At 40.2% G+C, this 18,101-nt stretch overlaps 1 protein-coding gene across 3 annotated transcripts; it reads left to right on the plus strand.

Moving 5' to 3' along the window:
• Window positions 1–48: 48 nt before the first annotated feature.
• NBR1 (NBR1 autophagy cargo receptor) lies at window positions 49–18,050 on the plus strand. 3 transcript variants are annotated; one of them, XM_068660783.1, is made up of 21 exons: window positions 49–349; window positions 2,727–2,789; window positions 4,105–4,123; window positions 4,510–4,532; window positions 5,379–5,594; window positions 6,094–6,168; window positions 6,574–6,791; window positions 7,213–7,377; window positions 7,857–8,063; window positions 9,296–9,455; window positions 9,951–10,241; window positions 10,701–10,853; window positions 11,338–11,413; window positions 11,861–11,971; window positions 12,479–12,640; window positions 12,773–12,907; window positions 13,481–13,841; window positions 14,139–14,233; window positions 14,792–14,870; window positions 15,262–15,367; window positions 15,771–18,050. In XM_068660783.1, the coding sequence occupies exons 1-21, from the start codon at window positions 248–250 to the stop codon at window positions 15,942–15,944; spliced, it is 2,991 nt and encodes a 996-aa protein (XP_068516884.1). In that variant the 5' UTR covers window positions 49–247; the 3' UTR covers window positions 15,945–18,050. The 3 variants fall into 3 exon arrangements, with proteins under 3 accessions (XP_068516884.1, XP_068516886.1, XP_068516885.1); XM_068660785.1 differs by lacking the exon at window positions 49–349 and adding an exon at window positions 2,511–2,564; XM_068660784.1 differs by lacking the exon at window positions 49–349 and adding an exon at window positions 2,541–2,570.
• The last annotated feature ends 51 nt before the right edge of the window (window positions 18,051–18,101 follow it).

An 18,101-nucleotide genomic window follows, 5' to 3' on the forward strand; every position in this document is an offset into this window, starting at 1 on the left:
GAGCGACAGGGCGGGCGACCAATAGCATCGCGCGGAGGGCGGGTGGGGGAGCTGGCTGGGGCCTGTCCGCCATGTTAGGGCCGGCGGGGCGCTGAGGGGCTGGGGGCGGCGGCGGCGGGGGCTGAGGCGGCGGCGGCGGGACCCCGAGGGGCCCTGGCTGCCGGGTCGGGGCCTCGGTGGGGTCAGCGGGTGTGTGAGGAGCCTCCCCGGGCCCTCCTGAGGGGCCTCTCGCGGCGAGGAGCGGGCCATGGAGCCGCAGGTGAATCTCCGCGTCAGCTGCCGCGGGGAGACCCAGAGCTTCCTCGTGTCCGACTCGGCGCACACGACGTGGGCCGATGTGGAGGCCATGGTGAGCCCGGGGCCCGGCTCCTAGGGGTTAAAAGGGGGGGTGGGGGGTGGGTGCTGCGCGGTGCTGTCGCCTCGGGGGGGGTTGGAGCATTTGGGCTTGTTTTGTGCTTGGGGGGAGGTGGGAAGGGGGCTGTGGAGAAAGCTGCTGGGGGTTGGTTGTGGGGTTTGGTTTGGTTTGGGGTAGGGGCAGGGGCAGGGGACCCGAGCTGTGTGCTCTGTTCTGTTCCTGTTTGCAGTCCTTACTTTTGCTCGTCTGCCATTCTGTTGTCCCTTTGAGTAGATGTAGTTGGATTACTCACAGAATCACCTAGGTTGGAAGAGACCTCCCAGATCACCCAGTCCAACCTCTGACCTAACACTGCCAAGCCCTCCACTAAACCATATCACTAAGCACTGCATTTAAACGTCTTTTAAAGACTTCCAGGGATGGTGACTCCACCACTTCCCTGGGCAGCCCATCCCAATGCCTCACAACCCTTTTGGTAAAGAAGTTCTTCCTAATATCCAACCTAAACCTCCCCGACACAACTTTAGCCTTTCTCTGTTACTTACAGAGGATTTCTCTCTCTCTTTTTTTATCCTCTGGGATGCCGAGTCATGACCATAGGCTTCTGGTTTCCTGTTTCCTGGTGCTTTGTGTACCCGTGTGGCTGTAACTGTTCCTGTCAGCAGGCCTTGCGTACCTAGGCAGGTGTCTGTGAAGATCTGCATATCAGATACTTGGCATACCGAGGAGTTTTTGTCTAAGTTTTCCCGTCCTATTTAGTCAAGACTCTTTTGTTGGACGTGGTTTATGTTGTGCAGTTAGGATTCTCAGAGTTATGATGAAGCAGTAGCGATTACTGATTTAATTTTGTAGTAGCTCTCCTGGTTTGTGTGGGTACGTTGTTTGAAAAGTTGTATCTTAAGAGGTTTTATTTTTTCTCTTTCGTTTTGGCTAATGTAGCCTACCTTGTGGAAGGTTCTTGCATGGTCACTGCCTCAAATTCAAAGCATGAGTTGCATCATCTGCTCTCTTCCTTGTGTTTGAGTCTCATAGAGGAGGTGCTAGGTCAGCTTTTGCACAGCTGCTAGCCTGTAAACCCTGCAAGAACCCCTGAAGGGGTCAGAGTCCTGCTTCTGTCAAAGCTGGGAGCAGGTCACTGTGTGGGCACGTTGTTGTTCTTTATCCCAAGCACTCGGAGTGACAGTTGTGCTTGTTCCTCGTGTGGGAGTCTCTTAACGTTGCTTCTTTAACCCAGGACGTAGCACTGGGTGTCTGTGCTGTTGATTGCTGCTTTGAGGCAGCGCTGGCTAAACTGCTCCTTCGGTTTTCATTGTCAAAGGGTCTGGTGTTGGTAAAGGATCGCCAGATCTCTGCTTCTAGCTGGCGTTTGGGGGAACAATCTGGGCGTGATGTAGAGAGAGACTTATAACTGCAGTTTTTTTTCACCCAGCTGAGTTGGTTCTCGTGCTGCACTCCCCAAATTAATTGGGGCTGTATCACTGGAGCGCCGTGACAGGCACACACATTGTGCAATTAAAGAAGCATCTTGTGAGGCCGGGTAAATCCCAGCCATCTGCTGTCTTCCAAGGCTGCTAGTCATCTTCCGTTAGATCCAGGCTCAGATACAGCAATCTTCGGGATTGAAAAATGCAGTTTGTGTAGGTAAAGAACACTAAAGTGCACTTGAGCCTCAAAGATTTATTCAGTGTAGGGTTTTGCTGCTTTTGTTTATGGCTCCTGTGCTGTTGGTTCTGCCCTGGTAATACCAAGTAGCTGTTCAGCTTTGTTCTTATTCGGATAGGTATAATGGATTTACGTGTTCAGATGTGCAGTGCATCTGCCAGGGAGTTGTAGAATGCAATGCTTTGCTTTTCTTAGCACTTGAATTAATCCTAGTTTCTCAAAACACAGATGGGTTTACTGGGGGTGGGGGAGGGAGGAGCTGCCCACCTCCCTGAGCTATCTTCCAGGTGCTTTGTGATGTGAAAGTTGGTGTTCAAAGATCGTTGGCTTTAGCCTCTGGAAGTGGGAGTGTTTACCGTGTCTGAGTTTAACTGACAACAAGTCCTCTTTCCATGGAAAGGCTGCTCAGTGATCTTGATTTTAGGGTAAACATTAACTAGAACAGGCAAAACAAAATAAATGAAATTCATCTCTTCATTATAAAAAGTTGGTAAAGGTCGCAAGCGAGGCACTGGGAGCGTAGCTCAACTCCAGGAGGATGGATTTGGTAAAAGTGTATTTATTTCAGCCGAGAAACTGTAAGGGAGGGATGGAAGGGTTAAAGCTTTTTTTTTTTTTTCCTATTAGCAGTCATGATTAACTGAAAACTGCTACAGCTCTGTCTCACTGTATTGGCATTTTTTTCCTCATTTTTTTCTTTTACTTGCAGGTTAAAGTTTCGTTTGACCTGGACAACATTCAGATCAAATACATTGATGAGGATAAGGACGAGGTATGATACCTTCTCCTCTCCATTCCTCCTTCCCCCCTGCTTCCAAAATGTAACGGTTTGAACCTTGCATGAGTGGTTGTTCTGCAGGTCAGAGGTGACATTTTTGTCCTTTAGAGAAGAAAACAGCTATTAGTCTTTTGGTTTCAATCTTAATATAATATAGTACTCTTAATTTAAATGTTTTTTGAAGCTATTGCCTTTCTTTTTTTCCTACCAGTGTAACAGAATAGAAACAGCCAGTGGTTCTTTGTGCTCAGGGGAAGGGATGTGTCTGAGGGATTTCTAATTTTATTTACTTTATCAGAATAAGCTATAACTGCTTGTGTTTGCAGCCATGGTAAAGCCCCGTCTCTTCAATCTGCATTCCCTCCTCTGAAAAATGTAGGTCCCCTGTCATTAGCATATGTTTACTTCAGAGATCTGGTGTACTGAAATCCTCTGCTTGTTTTATGCAAATGCTATAATCTCCAAGCAGATTACTGACTCAGAAAGCAAATTGGTTACTTCTAGTTGTCCTTGTTGAGTAACTTCCTGCTTGGCACAACCTCACCCTCACATTCTGTTTATCTAGAGATTTAGATCGGAATGTGAACATAGCTGCCATGCTCCAGTGATTGATTTGCAGTTCTGCTAAATTGCAGAGATGGGGATTTTTGGTTTTGTTTTCTTAACCCAATGGGAAATGTCAGGATGCTTCCAGGAACATTTCAAGGAAAGATTCTGCTTTTATTTTCCAGCCTCTCTCTTTCTCAGTGTATATATAAAAAATGTATATGTATATATGTATGTATTTTTTGATATTTAAATATAAATATCTATTTGAGATCTTTCACATACTGATAAAGTAAATACTGATCAATTCACGTAATGCTGTAGTGATTTAATAACTTCTGTGTGCAAATTTGATAAATGAGCACCTGAAGTAGATGGTGTTAAGTCCTTTTGATTAGGAAAAAAAACAAGGCAAGTGTTGCATCTGGTCATGAACAGCAAACGGTCCAAGTTCTGTTTATTTGTCTGGAAAGCTCAGTGATATCAGCGCTGGCTTCCTTCCACTGTATGAGACCATGCTCGTTCTGGATGCCAGCAGAGCGAGAGGCCTCACTTAGTATGCAAACCTGATGAAGAACATGGTCTACTTTAAACCACCACGTCATTAGTTAATAATTAAGCATGGCAGCAATAACAAATACCAGAAGGAATGATACTTTAGAAACACTGGATAAAAGTACATTTATTTTGAAAGCATGTTAATTTGAAGGGAATCACAGAAATATTTAATTGTCTGTTAATCACTTTTTTTTTCTCTTTGCAGGTCTCTGTGAATAGCAAAGGTGAGCTATTACTTTATTAAAATAAAATGAGGCTTATAAATAGACCCCAGCTGTTGCTTATATTTATGGAGAAGCAGATGAGAGAGCTTACGTGTTGATTTGGGGATCTGTGTATGATTTGGCATCAAATCCTTCCAAAAGGAAAATACTCTTTATCTACAGAAAGTTAATTTTTCAAAAATGAGTAAATTAATGGAATGGGAAGTCTCCAGGCTGTAAGCATGTTTCCTTGTTGCCATACGTACAGCTGTTTCTTTAGAAGCACTATTTTAAAGTAATTTACAGAAGGTATGGAAGACATTCCTAGGTTTTTAACTACAGTGTGCTAAGTTTGCATGTATTATTTGAGATAGGGAAAATTCATGTTTGTTTTCTTTTTTCTTCAGAGGAATATGAAGAAGCTCTGAAGGTAACTGGTCTCTGACTTTTTCAATATATTCAACTTTCTCTGAGAATTGGTGTAGCAGAGGGCGGGGGGGAACATCAATATCTGCTCGTAGAAATCAGAATAGCTCAGTTTTCTTGCTTTGGGCATTATCCTGAATATTTTGCTATACTATTGTCCCACCAGGCTAATTTTGTTTTGTATAATTAGTTGAATATGCAGTTGTGATTCAGGGCCCAGAGCAGACAGTCAAATTACTGGCTTTCTCAAATACACTAATGCCACTTTTGGAGGTACTGGCCCTTTATTGGATCCCTTTAAAAATCTTGCCATGCAGGCTCCAACATTATACTCTCTGGTAATAAAACTTTCGGCGATGTCAGTGCTTAGTTACTTCTTAAATGATTGCTTTTTTTTTTTTTTTTTAAATAAGGATTGCATTCCTTTAAATTGTACAGTACTAATGCTTTCAGAACTTTTTTTTGCTTATGGCTTGAAATTCTAATCTGGAAATCACTTGAAAATAATCACAAATGAGAATTTACTGTAAGTTCCTGGACAGAATCTGTATTGTTTACTGGCTTTATATAAACAGCTTTATTGTAGATTGAAAAACTCCTGTAGAATATCTGCATAATAAATTTTTTTGCTTATAGCGAACTTCTCAGTAAGCATATCAGTAACTTTTAGGAAAGGCAGAATAAAAAAGAAATCAGCTGTCTGTAGCTTGGCATGTGACTCAATTCTTGTTTTTTGTGTGTTTTTTTTTCTCATGACCTCTCCAGTGCAGTGTAGTGCTGTATTTTTACAGGATATTTAGTGTTGGTTTGAAGTGAAGTAAATAGGGTCTGTCATGTAATCTCTATTTAGATTGCAGTCAAACAAGGAAATCAACTCCAGATGAATGTGTATGAAGAAGGCTCTTTGCTGAAAGATGCTCCATCTTGTTCTTCACAACCGCGTGAAAGACCCGTGACAGAACAGTTGGCAGCTCTTAAAGATGAGAAAATACCTCTTTCACACTACTCTGTGGTAGCTCAGGGGTCGGAGGAAGACTTGAAAAATGAAAAGGAGCTGGCAGTTCAGGTAGGATGCAGAGTTGAACTATATATACATTAAAACAAAATTCATAAGTGTAATTCATACTATAGACTGATTATCATCTTTACTCATACCTAGAAACTGATGCAATTAGAAGTTGGTCTTTATAGCTACCTGTATGCTCCCATTACAGGTCATGAAATTGTTTGAATGTCTTAAAGAAGAGGTTTTGATGTTCCATTTAGAAAAACAGGCTCTTTAATGTTGACCTGAAGCTCTGATTTGACATCTAGTAACTTCTGGTTGACTTGATTTCTTTAGCTTTGATGTGTAATTACATTCAAATGCTAATAAGGTAAAAATCTTTCAGAAAACTGTAGTGGCTTTCTTGTGTAACTTTTCTGCTGTTTTCCAAAGAACTTGAAGTCTTTTGTGTAAAAGAGTTGAGGGGAGTACCATTTGAAAGCTGTTGTTCTGCTGTATTGAGGTTTGTTTTACAGCTTCATGTGCTTAATGTGTTTGACTCTTTTTCCTTTTCCACCAGCAAAAGTTAAATCACAATAGAACAGGGAGAACAGATGAAAATCCTCCAGAATGGTTTACTAGCTACTTGGAAACAGTAAGTGTCTTTTCTTCTGAATTTTGGTTATTTATAAAAGGGCTACATAAGAGGTTATGGGAAGAAGATACCTGTAATGCCCAGCAATATATATCTGATCATAGGTATATAGTTATCTATATCTGGTACTTGTGACCAGAGCTTTAAATGGCATTTAGGCATCTAATCACTCTATGGTAGTGAAATTACTTGTCCTGCCTTGTTTAAAACCAGTGGGCTGGTATTTTCTAAAATAAATTCTCTTTGAGGAATGTGATACTTCTTCAAATTCACCTGGAATGTGTTGTTGCAGAGTTCAGTGAATTCTGAACTGCTTTATGCCTAGTGAGTTGGGAGATTTGGGGCAGCGTAATCCAACTTTTTGAAGCTGCTTGGGTTGCTTCAATTCATGACTTTCTTCTTCAGTTCAGGGAGCAAGTGGTGAAGGAAACTGTTGAGCAACTGGAACAGAAGCTGTATGAGAAGCTTGTTCATCACAATCAGGCTCCAGACTTTCCTGAGAGCTCTGTTACAGCAGCACCTCCAGCTTCAGAGACCCAGACTGGGAATGAGAACCAGTGTGACTGGCTCATCTCCTGCTGCAACTGTCAGGCCCGAATTGTTGGAGTTCGCTACCAGTGCAGGTAGGATATGATGAGTAATGGCTGTATGGGAAACTCAGTGTGTTGTGTGTGTGAATGAGAGTTTGAAAAGACATCTTAGCATCACAGATTTCCATTTTGCTAATCTTCAGCATGAAGTTTTGTTCTTTATAGCAACAATTGTTAGTAGCTCATGCTAAAGGAAGTGTCAGGTTTTTCAATGCTTGTTCAAGAAGGAAGTGGGAACTGTCTTACAGCTCTTTAAAGAAGAGATATTGATCTTGATGTTCCTGATATTGATGTATAAGTGTATAAGCAGTTTCCGTTTCACTTCGTCACTGCTTAAAATGATAATTGGATACTGAGTTTGTTTCTCAGGAGAAATGTAAGGATTAATTACCCTTCAGTGTCTTTTTCTATTGTATTCTTTGCCTCTCAGTAACCTACTTCTACTGCTTTGCAGCCTTTGTCCAGCCTACAATATTTGTGAACAGTGTGAAGCAGGAACATATGCACACGATCCTAATCACGTCTTGTTAAAGCTACGAAGACCTATATTGTGTATTGCTGAGAACTACAACCTTGCACAGTTTTCACCTCGCCTGCCTGCTACTCTGGAGCAAGTTAGGTAAATGGTGGCACCTGTCAACACCTGATAAGGCTGTCTTGGTAGCAAAGTGGAAAAACCTGTCACGGGGTTGATGTTCAGCTTTTATGAATTTAGATTTAGAGATAACAGGAAATTGAAATAATCCTCTGGAACTGTAGTGCAAGTAGCTAAAAATAGCTCTTTACTTACAAATGGCCTCAGACAAATACCTTCCTGGACCATTGATAACAAAGGAGAAAAGATAGGATTTTGTTTCATAGGTGGATGGTAGACATGGATAGCTTGCTTTTTCTTGCTTTTTCTAATCTGTCTTTACCCTCTCGCTGAGGCAGTTCTAAATGTCTTCACCAGCAACTGTGAAGTTGTTCTTTTAAAGTCATCTGGTATTCAGTCTTGAAATGTGAGACATTCCATGAAACGTTCCCTTTGAGACTAGGACTGTGTTGGCTAAAGCTGTGTTCTAATCAGTTTAATAAGGTAGTTCTCTCTCCCTGCAGGCTCCAGAAACAGATGGACAAAAGATTTCTGAAGGCAGAAAAGCAGAGATTACGAGCAGAGAAGAAACAGCGAAAGGCAGAGGTCCGAGAGCTCAAAAAGCAGCTGAAATTGCACAGGAAGATTCATCTGTGGAACTCTGTCCATGTGTTGGAAACTAGTGGCTCACCTACTCTGAAGTCTGAGAGTCTCCAACCCAGTACCTTACTGTAAGGGATGTTGTTAGCTGAGCATTTCTTAGTTGCGGTGTCTGGCCTTCTGTGATGAGACCAAGTTTTAAAATAAGAGGAGGAAGATTATGAATTCAGTTGCTCATTTGAAGTATTATTTGTGATTGGACCCTGTGAGGATTTTGTCTAAACTGAATTTGCAGAGTGGAGTGTTTTCTTTTTGACCAGAGTATCACAAGAAAAAAAGCAAAGCAACTGATTATTGTTACCAGAAACTTGAACAGATTTATGAGGAAGAAAAATACCTACCATTATATATACATACATGCACATGCAGTATGAACTAATGTTGCAGCCAGTTTTAAAAAGTCTATCTTCCTGTTGTCTTCATTGCCTCCTTATAGTTAAGAAAATTGTGTGCTTGTATTCAGTACCTTTTTTTATGTAAACTTAGGATGAGGCTCGTTAGACAACAGCTGTTGAGGCAAGGCAAATGACTTTGCATTCTTGAGTCACTTCAGTTTTATGAATGTGCATGTATAAAACTTACAGTTTTAGTTTCTTTAATTCAACGCTTTTATTTAGGGCATTTGAGAGCCAGTTAGTTACTTCTATTTGTGGGGAGCTTAAAATAGCTATTACTGCTTCCTTCTGGCTGAACAGAAATATTACAGGAACAAAACCACTGCTAATTTAGGTCTGAATTTCTTTCTTTATGTCTTTTAAGGTTGACATTAATGTGAGCTGCTTCACCAATCCCCTCTCAGTGCACCTAACTAGCAGTAGAGCTCTTGATCTTGTTTTTGAGGGCCTTTTAGGCAAAAAACAGGTATTTTGATGAAAAGGTAATGTTACTTGTAAGGCCAAATTAAAGACACCAGCACTGGACTGTAACGGAGTTCTTCATTCAGCATCAGAAAGATGGTGACTATCTTTAACAGAATAGTGTTGCCCAAAGTGCTGTAATACAAAATCAAATCAGCTGAAGATCAGTGAACCTTTCTCTTTAAACCTGGGTGCTGTAATTATAATTGATATTTTTTCCCAAACTAGCAAATCTTGTTTTGTTACTTTTCCTTTCTCGTTAAGCTAAGGAAAGCAAACTGTGTTGTTTAGACTTAAGACGAGCCCAGTACTAAAATGTTAGAGTTTTGAGAAACTTAAAGGAAAAAAAAAACTTTAAATAGCCTCTTCCAGTTTAGCCAGTGAAATAGCTGCTGAGTGACTTCCTCAGTTCAGTTTTTTTGTTGTTTTTTTTCCCTGAATCCCAGGAGTCCTAGTCAACCCGTCCAAGCGATTGTCCCAACACTAAGTGCAGTATTTGTGGATGAGAATTTGCCAGATGGGACTCGCTTGCAGCCGGGAACAAAGTTTATCAAACACTGGCGAATGAAAAATACTGGCAATGTGGAATGGGGCTCAGACACAAAGGTATCTTTCCTTTGCTGTTACTTTACACATTAAAATAGTTCTAGAAGACTAAATACTTACATGCATGAGGAATTTGAATTCTCTCTCAGAACCTGTGTAGGGTTTATTTTGGCCAGTTAATTTATAAACTGGGAATTCCAGGGCGTTAATCTATCTAGGTCCTCCTTAAAACTACAGAGGGTAGGAGGGAAGCAATCAACATAAAGATCACTGAAACTGTCTTCTAGTGCTGTTCTAATGTAATAATAGTTCAACCTTGTTACAGCACGGATGTTGCACTTCTGACATGTAAAAGCTTTTCTTTGAGTGCTGACTGAGTTCCTGTTTAAACAAATATTTTTCTGGTGATAGACTGAAAACCTTGACTAGCAGCCGCTTTTCTCTGCCTCACATCTGTGCAAGGCCTTTCAGCAGAACTTGAAATGTTCTTTACTCCATACAGATCACAACGAAACAAGTGAAGTTAACTTTTGTTTTTTCTGTCGTATATTTCAGCTGAAACTTATGTGGGGAAACTTGACCTTGGCATCTTCTGAGAAAAAGGATGTGTTGGTGCCATCCCTTCCATCAGGACAAGTAGGAACTGTTTCAGTTGAGTTTGTGGCTCCTAATATAGAAGGAACGTACACCTCTCACTGGAGACTGTCACACAGAGGGGAACAGTTTGGGCCTAGGATCTGGTGCAGTATTGTTGTGGATCCCACCTCAGCTACTGAGTCTTTAGAAAGCAATTGGAAGGACTCCAATTCCAATCAAAAAGATAAATCCTCCTCCAGTAACAAACAGGCAAGTAATTCATACAGTTTTGAGGGCAGCTGTGAATTGCTGAGTAGATTGAGCAATGTATATTGTTCTCTGCAATGACATAGTGTTCCTAACTGCATTGATCTCTTGGGGATTCCTTTAGTTGATTTTTCTTCTGATCTTATTCTTAGCAGGGAAGAGAAACAACTTCTCTTGTGTTTCTAAGCTCTGAAATGGTAGTTCTTTTTGACAGACATGGGATAAGTTAACAGTCTGTTTCAGCTACTTGTATAGTTCTTTGATCAAAATTAAATGTTACAAGATATTTTTTTGAGTTAAATCTTGTCCTTTTGGCTCTAAAATGAGCTGAATTTTTTCAAGTTGATATTTTTTCAAGTTGTTTTTGGTGTTCTTATACATAGTACTTAGGCTTTGCATTTTACGGAACTTTTATTTGCTGCCTGCCTAAGATGTTTTTGAGCCTTTTTTTGGCCTTTTCAGGTTGCTTCCTTGAAGACAGAAGGCGATGCTCAAGTGATGGGTGAAATTGTGGAACAGGCTGAGATACCTCTGCCAACTCTTCCTTTGAAGATGAAAAATCTGCCAAGCGAGAGAGAATTTTATATCCCATCTGTGGATCTCCTCACTGCACAGGTAAAAATGTTAACAAGTCAGGTAGACATCAGCCAAACCACCTTGGATTTCGTGTCTAGGTACATAGACAACCGTAAGAAAAAAAATAGCTTCTGAACCCTAAAATAGCCGCTTCTATTTTCAGGAAGAATATACTGCATTTTATATAGCAGAGCTATTTCCCTGAATTAGGATGGGGGACTGTCGCTGGAAGGTTATGTGCAGGACAAACTAAGATTCTTTATAGTTGCAGGATTGGGTCTTTCCCTGACCTCTAACAAGGGAGTACTTAGGTTTCCCTCTTTCTGCCTTAATTTATGTACTGCTTTCTGTAATGTGGGGATGGCCTTTGTGGGAAAACATCCCCTGCCTGAGATCATGCTAAGTAACTAACAAAATGAAGTAGACCTCTTTGTAAGATATTGGGACCTAATGCTGGGGAGTACCATGTAGGATTCCAGTTCAGGGTTTGTTGATGAAAACTGTGTGGGGTTTCTTTCTGTAGGATTTACTGTCCTTTGAACTATTGGATATCAATATTGTGCAGGAACTGGAGCGAGTGCCACACAACACTCCTGTTGGTAAGGATTTTTGATACTCTGGTGTGTTATCTCTAGCTTTCTAAGCTACTGTTTACCCAATGAAAAGGTTTTATATGCAAAAAGTTTTTGCTCTTCTGGCTAGAGAGTCTTCCCAGCTCCCATGTCTTTCCATTTTAATTCTTTCTGCAGCCCTAGAGGAAGTACCTGATAGTCCTTTGTAATTTTCAGTCTTAACTTCTTTCCATCTTCACCCACTCAAGGCTGTAAGATTCCAGGCATTGCAGAAGGCTGTCAATTTCTCTGCTCAACTAGTGCCAGTGTCATGCAAAGCTAATTCCTTTTCACCAAAGTATTTTGTAAGATACCTGGGCTTCAGTCTTGGAAGAACATCCTTTAAGGAAAAGATAACTTCTTAAAAGGCTGCCTCTTGGAGGAAGGAAGGTTCTTATTTTAATGCTCATTATCTTTGCTGCTTTTGTTTTTCAGACATGACTCCATGCATGTCCCCTTTGCCACATGATAGCCCATTGGTGGAGAAACCTGGCTTAGGTCAGATAGAGGAGGAGAATGAGGGAAGTGGATTTAAACCGGTGTCTGGTAAGCAGTAATCACTGGGAGCCTGGGGAGCAGGGAGGAGGTATCATCAAGTCTGACAGGGCAGAAGTGATGTTTTGTTTACTGGAAGAATTCTAACTTCTGTTGTTCTCTTTCTGTGTAAGAAAAAAAACAGTAGTTCGGCTTATAAACCTGTAGTATGGCACTACTGTGATTGTGGATGTTGGAGGGAAATATCTGCAATTCAGAAATAGAAAACTAGATTTTTTTTCTGCCTAGTAGAATTGTTGGGAGAATTCAGAATTTGCCCTTTATAGACTAGATTATACTGAACCATTCTAGATGTTGTCCCCCTACTTCTCAATCATTTTCACGTTCAACATAAATGAATTCCAAAATCTTTCACTGTTTAAGGAGGAATCCACACACAAAATCAGCATTAGCCTTGGATAGCTTACAAATTCTTCTCATACTTTGTGTTTCCTTGTTGTCATGTTAAAATAATCTCTCTTCCTTTCAAAGGAATAACTGAGGTCTGCTTTCCTACAGATGCTTGCATGGTGAAAATGAAAAGTGAACATCCACTGAACCAGGAGGAAGGGGAAGAAGACATGAGTGGGACTCAGTTTGTCTGTGAAACTGTAATTCGCTCTCTTACCCTGGATGCTGCACCTGACCATAAGCCCCCACAGAAAAAGAAAGTGATGAAGAGTGAGTACGGCCTTTGCTGCATTCTTTGGCTAGCTGTGGCTTTACTTTCTTTGCGCTCAGACATTGGCCACAAATTGCTTTGCACTGCAGGTGGTGATGTCTTTTTAATTGTTTTTCTTAATTATTGTATAGATTCTTTGCAAACACTGCAAGACACCTTCACTTGTAATGTGCTAAGTGAAGAATCTCCCAGGATAAATACTAATGCTGCTTCTAAAAAGGAATCAAAGATCTGTCAGTCAGAGGCCATGACAGAAAATGGCAGCGGTAAGTAAAGTCTGAATTTAAAGTGAAATTGTAATCGGCTACAAAAAAGCTGTAAGAAGATATCTGCTATTCTAAGAAACTGGATACTGCAACAACGATTTTCTTGATGTATCAGAAAATTGGTGTCAATACACTGAACAAGCAGCTATTTTAAGAGGTTTTTGGTTTTTTTTTAAGAAGTGATATTGAGACATAATGGTTCCAGTCTAGTATTCAGATAAGTGCTCAAAGACTAAGTATGGCTGGTGCTTCTGTATTTTGTACATGTAGCTTAAAGGCTGTGCTTTGAACTGTATCCAACACATATAATTTAGGAGCTGAAAACTGTTCTCAGTGTAGCTGTTATTCCTGTTGAATTATGCTTAAGCTTACCAGTAAAATCTGTTGCTCTTTCATGCTATACACCCAACCTTATTCCCAAGAGATCAAGAAAACCAGACAGTTAACATTGACAGCAAAGGTTTACAGTTATTTCTGAGTAGTTGCATTTTATATCTGGGACAGCACTGCTATTGCTGTTACCCAGGCAATTTGGACAAATTTAATATGCTTTATTCTTTCTTTTTCTGTTAGGGGAACTTCTGTTTTCCGAGAAAGTAAACCCTTGTAGCAACACCAGCGATTCTGGTGATGAAGATGAAGGTGATGATAAAGATGATGTACAAAGTCAAGGCTCTTCTGCTTCATCAGAGGATTATATTATTATTCTCCCTGAGTGCTTTGATACCAGTCGTCCTTTAGGGGAGTCCATGTATAGTTCGGCTCTTTCTCAGCCCAGCCTGGAAAAGACAGGAGAAACTGAAACAGGAGCAGGGCAAGATGGGGGAAATCAGCCAGAGATCCACAGCGTTGGTGATACTTCGACAACATCACAAACACTGCCTGTAGTGCCCTTGACCCCAGAGACCACGGATACCTTACCCCAGACAGAAAGGTATGTTCTCAGAACAAAGCCATTATGTTAATGGCTGCAGGCTTAACAGGGCGGGGAATTGCACTCAAGTTCAATATTCAAATAGAACTGGTTGCAACAAAATCAGTGTTGTATATGATGGAGTGAATGTCCTATATCCTATAACTCTAAAACCTTATGCACTTAGCTTATCAGTGAGTAGGGAAGGGAAGAAGGGAACCTGTGAAGATTTTCCTTTTGCCTGTAGATCTTGACTTGCCTGCATGTGTATGTGTAGAATGAAAGTGGTAAAAGTAATTTTTTGCCTTATGTTCTCAGGAATCTTGCATCTCTTCAGAATTGTATCTTCCAAGAACCAAATGTACCAGCTCCAGAGAATGTCTCTTCCACTACTCACAATCAAATAAGAGAAGGTATTGACAGTACTGACTGAAGGGTGCATTCGTGGTTATCTCCTGTTCCTTATACCTGTGGTTGGATTTGTTGTCTTGTTCCAGAGGAGAGCAGAGACCTAGCCAAGTAATAATGTTTAGTTCTCTCTGGGTGTTTAAAATGTTACTATACAGAAGATTTGTAGAAAGCAATACAGCTTTCTGAATCCAGGTGAAAAGAGCATTTATTAGAAATGGTAAGAGGGTACTCAGAAGTGTTTGCATAAATATGGAAGATTACTTTGCTCTGGAATTAGAGCCTTGTGTATAAGCTATTGTTACAGTTATTTTGGGCTCAGAGAGCAGTTCGTCTCATGGTAAAGCAGATAACCACTGACTAATCAGCCAAATGATTCCTGGAATTCTTTTGATAGTCAGGAATGTGATGAGGATCTTGCATACCTAGGTTGCATCTGTATCACTAAATTTGAAAGTTATTAACTTGGACTGAATCCCACTCCTTTCCATTTACGTATGTGTTGCAGCTCTTCAACTTTTCATTTACTGTCCGTGTTGATACGGTGTCTTTGCTTCTTCCAGAACCTAGTGGTGAAGACAGTCACGGACCGGGATCTTCTGGATTTACAACAAGAAACCAGAAGTTCTCAGAATACCCAAGGTAATGAAACAGAAGCCGTGACTTCACAAATGACGTTTATTCTGTGGCTCTTCTTTTAAGATTAAGTGACTAGGAATCAGTGGAAGCCAGCTGCTGTAGCCTGGATGGATGTGTCACAACTTCCACATACAGATGCATTCTTCTGGGTGACAGTACTTAATTCCTTTCAAACAGTGGCAAATGGAAAATAGGCTAACAAAACTTTAGCATAAAAAGTTTATCAGAAAGTGTCAAGAAAGAAGCAGTGACTTTCCCAAATGGCTTGATTGGTGGGGATTCCTTTGGATAAGGGGTTGTTCTCTGACAAGAATTAAGTCTCAGCCAACTAATGGGGAGAGACTTGCATGCACACATGGCTTTGCTGACACCTAAAGTAATATCTTCTCTGCAGACACCCACAAGGAAGCAGTATTGCAGGAGAACTAGTTAAAGGAGCTTTATCAGTTGCTGCCTCAGCCTACAAAGCATTATTTGCTGGACCACCCATTACAGAACAGGTAAATGTCTTTTTCCTGTATACTGTGTGAATTTTACACCTACACTACAAGTTTTAAGGTTGGAATTTTGTATGCTTTATGAATGTATCAACATTCTGTATAGGACACTTTGCAAGGCACTGCAGGAATAGTAAGACCTTAAGCTTTATGGCATCCCCTTGAAGTATGCTGCTTCACCAGCTGATAGGGAAATCCATGCTGTGGGGATGAAGTATCTCTTAAAGCATCATGCAAAAGCAGTAATTCACCTTTGTAAGCGAACAATGGAAGTGAACACCAACAGCTTAATTGCAGACAAAGGGCCTCAGTGCCTTAATTATATTTTGGTTTAATGCAGGACCACTGATTGAAATGGGAAAAGTAAGATAATAAATGATCTCTTCATATCTTCTGTTTTTTGCAGCCTGCTGCTACAGAAGAGCACACTGCCGCTCTTCTATCCAGTCTGTGCGAGATGGGATTCTGTGACAGGCAGTTAAACCTGCGACTGCTGAAGAAACACAATAATAACATGGTTCAAGTGGTAACTGAGTTGCTTCAGATCAGTAACAGTGACTGGTACAGCAGTAGGTGCTGAACCTTCCTGGTGGAGCAATGAATCACCTTAATTGAGCAAACTCTCATTAAACACTGCAACAGTAGCAGGCTGTTCCTCATCTGTGTTCTGTTTGGAGGTGTAGATAACTTTAGCTTTTCTTTGAGCTTTTGATTTTTTTTTTCTTTCATGGAAATGTCAAACTGCTTGTCACAGCATTTTATGAATTGGAGACCAGAATTCCAACTATACTTTGGACCTCCTGGTGAAATGAGTGGTCTTGAAGTCTTGTCATTTTATACTGGATCCTTTTTATCTGGGAATTGTAGACAATGACTTAAACTTGCACCCAGATGAGAACTTCCCCTTTTACTGTATGTAAAATAGTTTTGGCAGCTGGGGCTCTTGTTTTGTTGACTTTTAACAAACTTTGGAATAGGAAACAATGTAAAATGTTTCTGTAAAATGTAGTCATGCCTGATCTGCAAGAGAGGCCCACAAACAGGAAGCTGTTTCTTCTTACGTAACTTAGTCATTGATCTTTTTTGTCCAATGCATGATAGTAATGTAACAGATTTAAATCTTACAAGTCATTCTAAAGAAAAAAAAATTGCTTATAGACTGAAATTAGTCTTGAACCATCGAACAGTTCTCAGTCTGAAATCACAACCACTGTTAATTTAAACTGACGTTTACCAGGAAAGTCATTTATAGCAGAATAAAGCATGAATGTGATTTTTACCATTGAACCATCTCTAGTAATAATGCAAATCATATCTCTAACAGAAAATATAGCCTATGTAAAAATATGTGGTTAAAGATGGATTTGTAAATGTGGGAAGGGCCTTTCTAAGAACATTTAGAGGTTCCTCATAAAAACGTTAAACTTGACCCCTATCTTCTTTTTATCAAACCTCTTAACCTGTTAATACCACACAGAAGAATTGAAGAATGTGTAAAAAGTCAGATCTGAATTGAAGTACAAATTCTGGTAATGTTTGAGAATGGGAAGAATGCTCGAGGTAGGGATTGTGTGACTTTTTATACTTTGAAAAAATGTAGTAACTTAAGCAGTGTGAAGTGTACGGTCTCCTGTGATGGTTCTAGCTGTGTTTCCATAGACACATCCGTAGGACTCACTTTCTCACAAGATTTTACTTTGCATACCCATATTTAATTTGAAATTTAAGAATTCCCTTCTAAACATGCCGAGAGGAGATTTGATTCTGAAGAATCACAAGAAACCAGCAACATACACTGCTGTGCAGTGGTGTATCCTTAGGGAACTGTTCAGTTTGGTCCTCTGAAAGTGACAGCAGTGTTGGCTACGTTCTTTTTGAGCAAACTTTCTTGCTGCAGGAAGAGACGATTGATAGTAAAATATTTATATTATTGCTGCTTCAAAATAAGGTGTTTCTGTTTAGGCGCAATGTAGCTGAAGCAGTTATCAGTATTGTAACTGACCAGGTGATCAGTAGTAGTAATGTTTTTTTTCAGAAGACGTAATACCCTCAGAGATAAAATACCAGTAAAATAAATGAAGAAAAAAATGTATCATACTGTTCCTGTTTTAAACCTATTTTTATAGATTGTGGAAGATATACTCTTAAATGTTTATTTTGAAATACAGTAGGACTATTTTGCAGTGTGTTTCCCATCTGTCTGTACCCCAGTGCAACTGTCTGCTGTGGACCAGATGAAGATCTTTCTGTAACTTGAAACTCCTGGATTTTCCAACCGTAACTTACACATACTGTTTTGAGTACCTTTGGCTTATGCTTACTATAGAATGAGGAGGAGGAGGAAAGGACATGGATGAAGTGCAGTAGCTGGTGAAATTCCTAAGCCTGGTGTGGTTGTCTGCTTTGATCTGGAATGCCCAGCAGGACGTTTGTTATTTCTGTGTGTACCTTTCTACTTAGGATTTTAATGTATTCTGTAAATTAACAAAACACTAAAATGTATGAGGAAAAAGCACTTCATTGCAGATTGAAAGGTGAAGTGTGAAATGCTGTTTTCCTTAGGTTACTTTTTACTAGGGTTTAGATAATGTATGCTCGGGCTTAAGATGTATTTCCGTTGGCTTTGTATATTTTGTTAATGGATGCATGGTATAATTTATAATATATTCTATAGTGCAAAACGTGACCTCTGTATCTTATTTAGGGTGAACATTTTAAAGTCAAGTGTCTTGGGGGG

Source organism: Anas acuta, chromosome 25 (assembly GCF_963932015.1).
Source record: "Anas acuta chromosome 25, bAnaAcu1.1, whole genome shotgun sequence".
Classification (NCBI taxonomy): domain Eukaryota; kingdom Metazoa; phylum Chordata; class Aves; order Anseriformes; family Anatidae; genus Anas; species Anas acuta.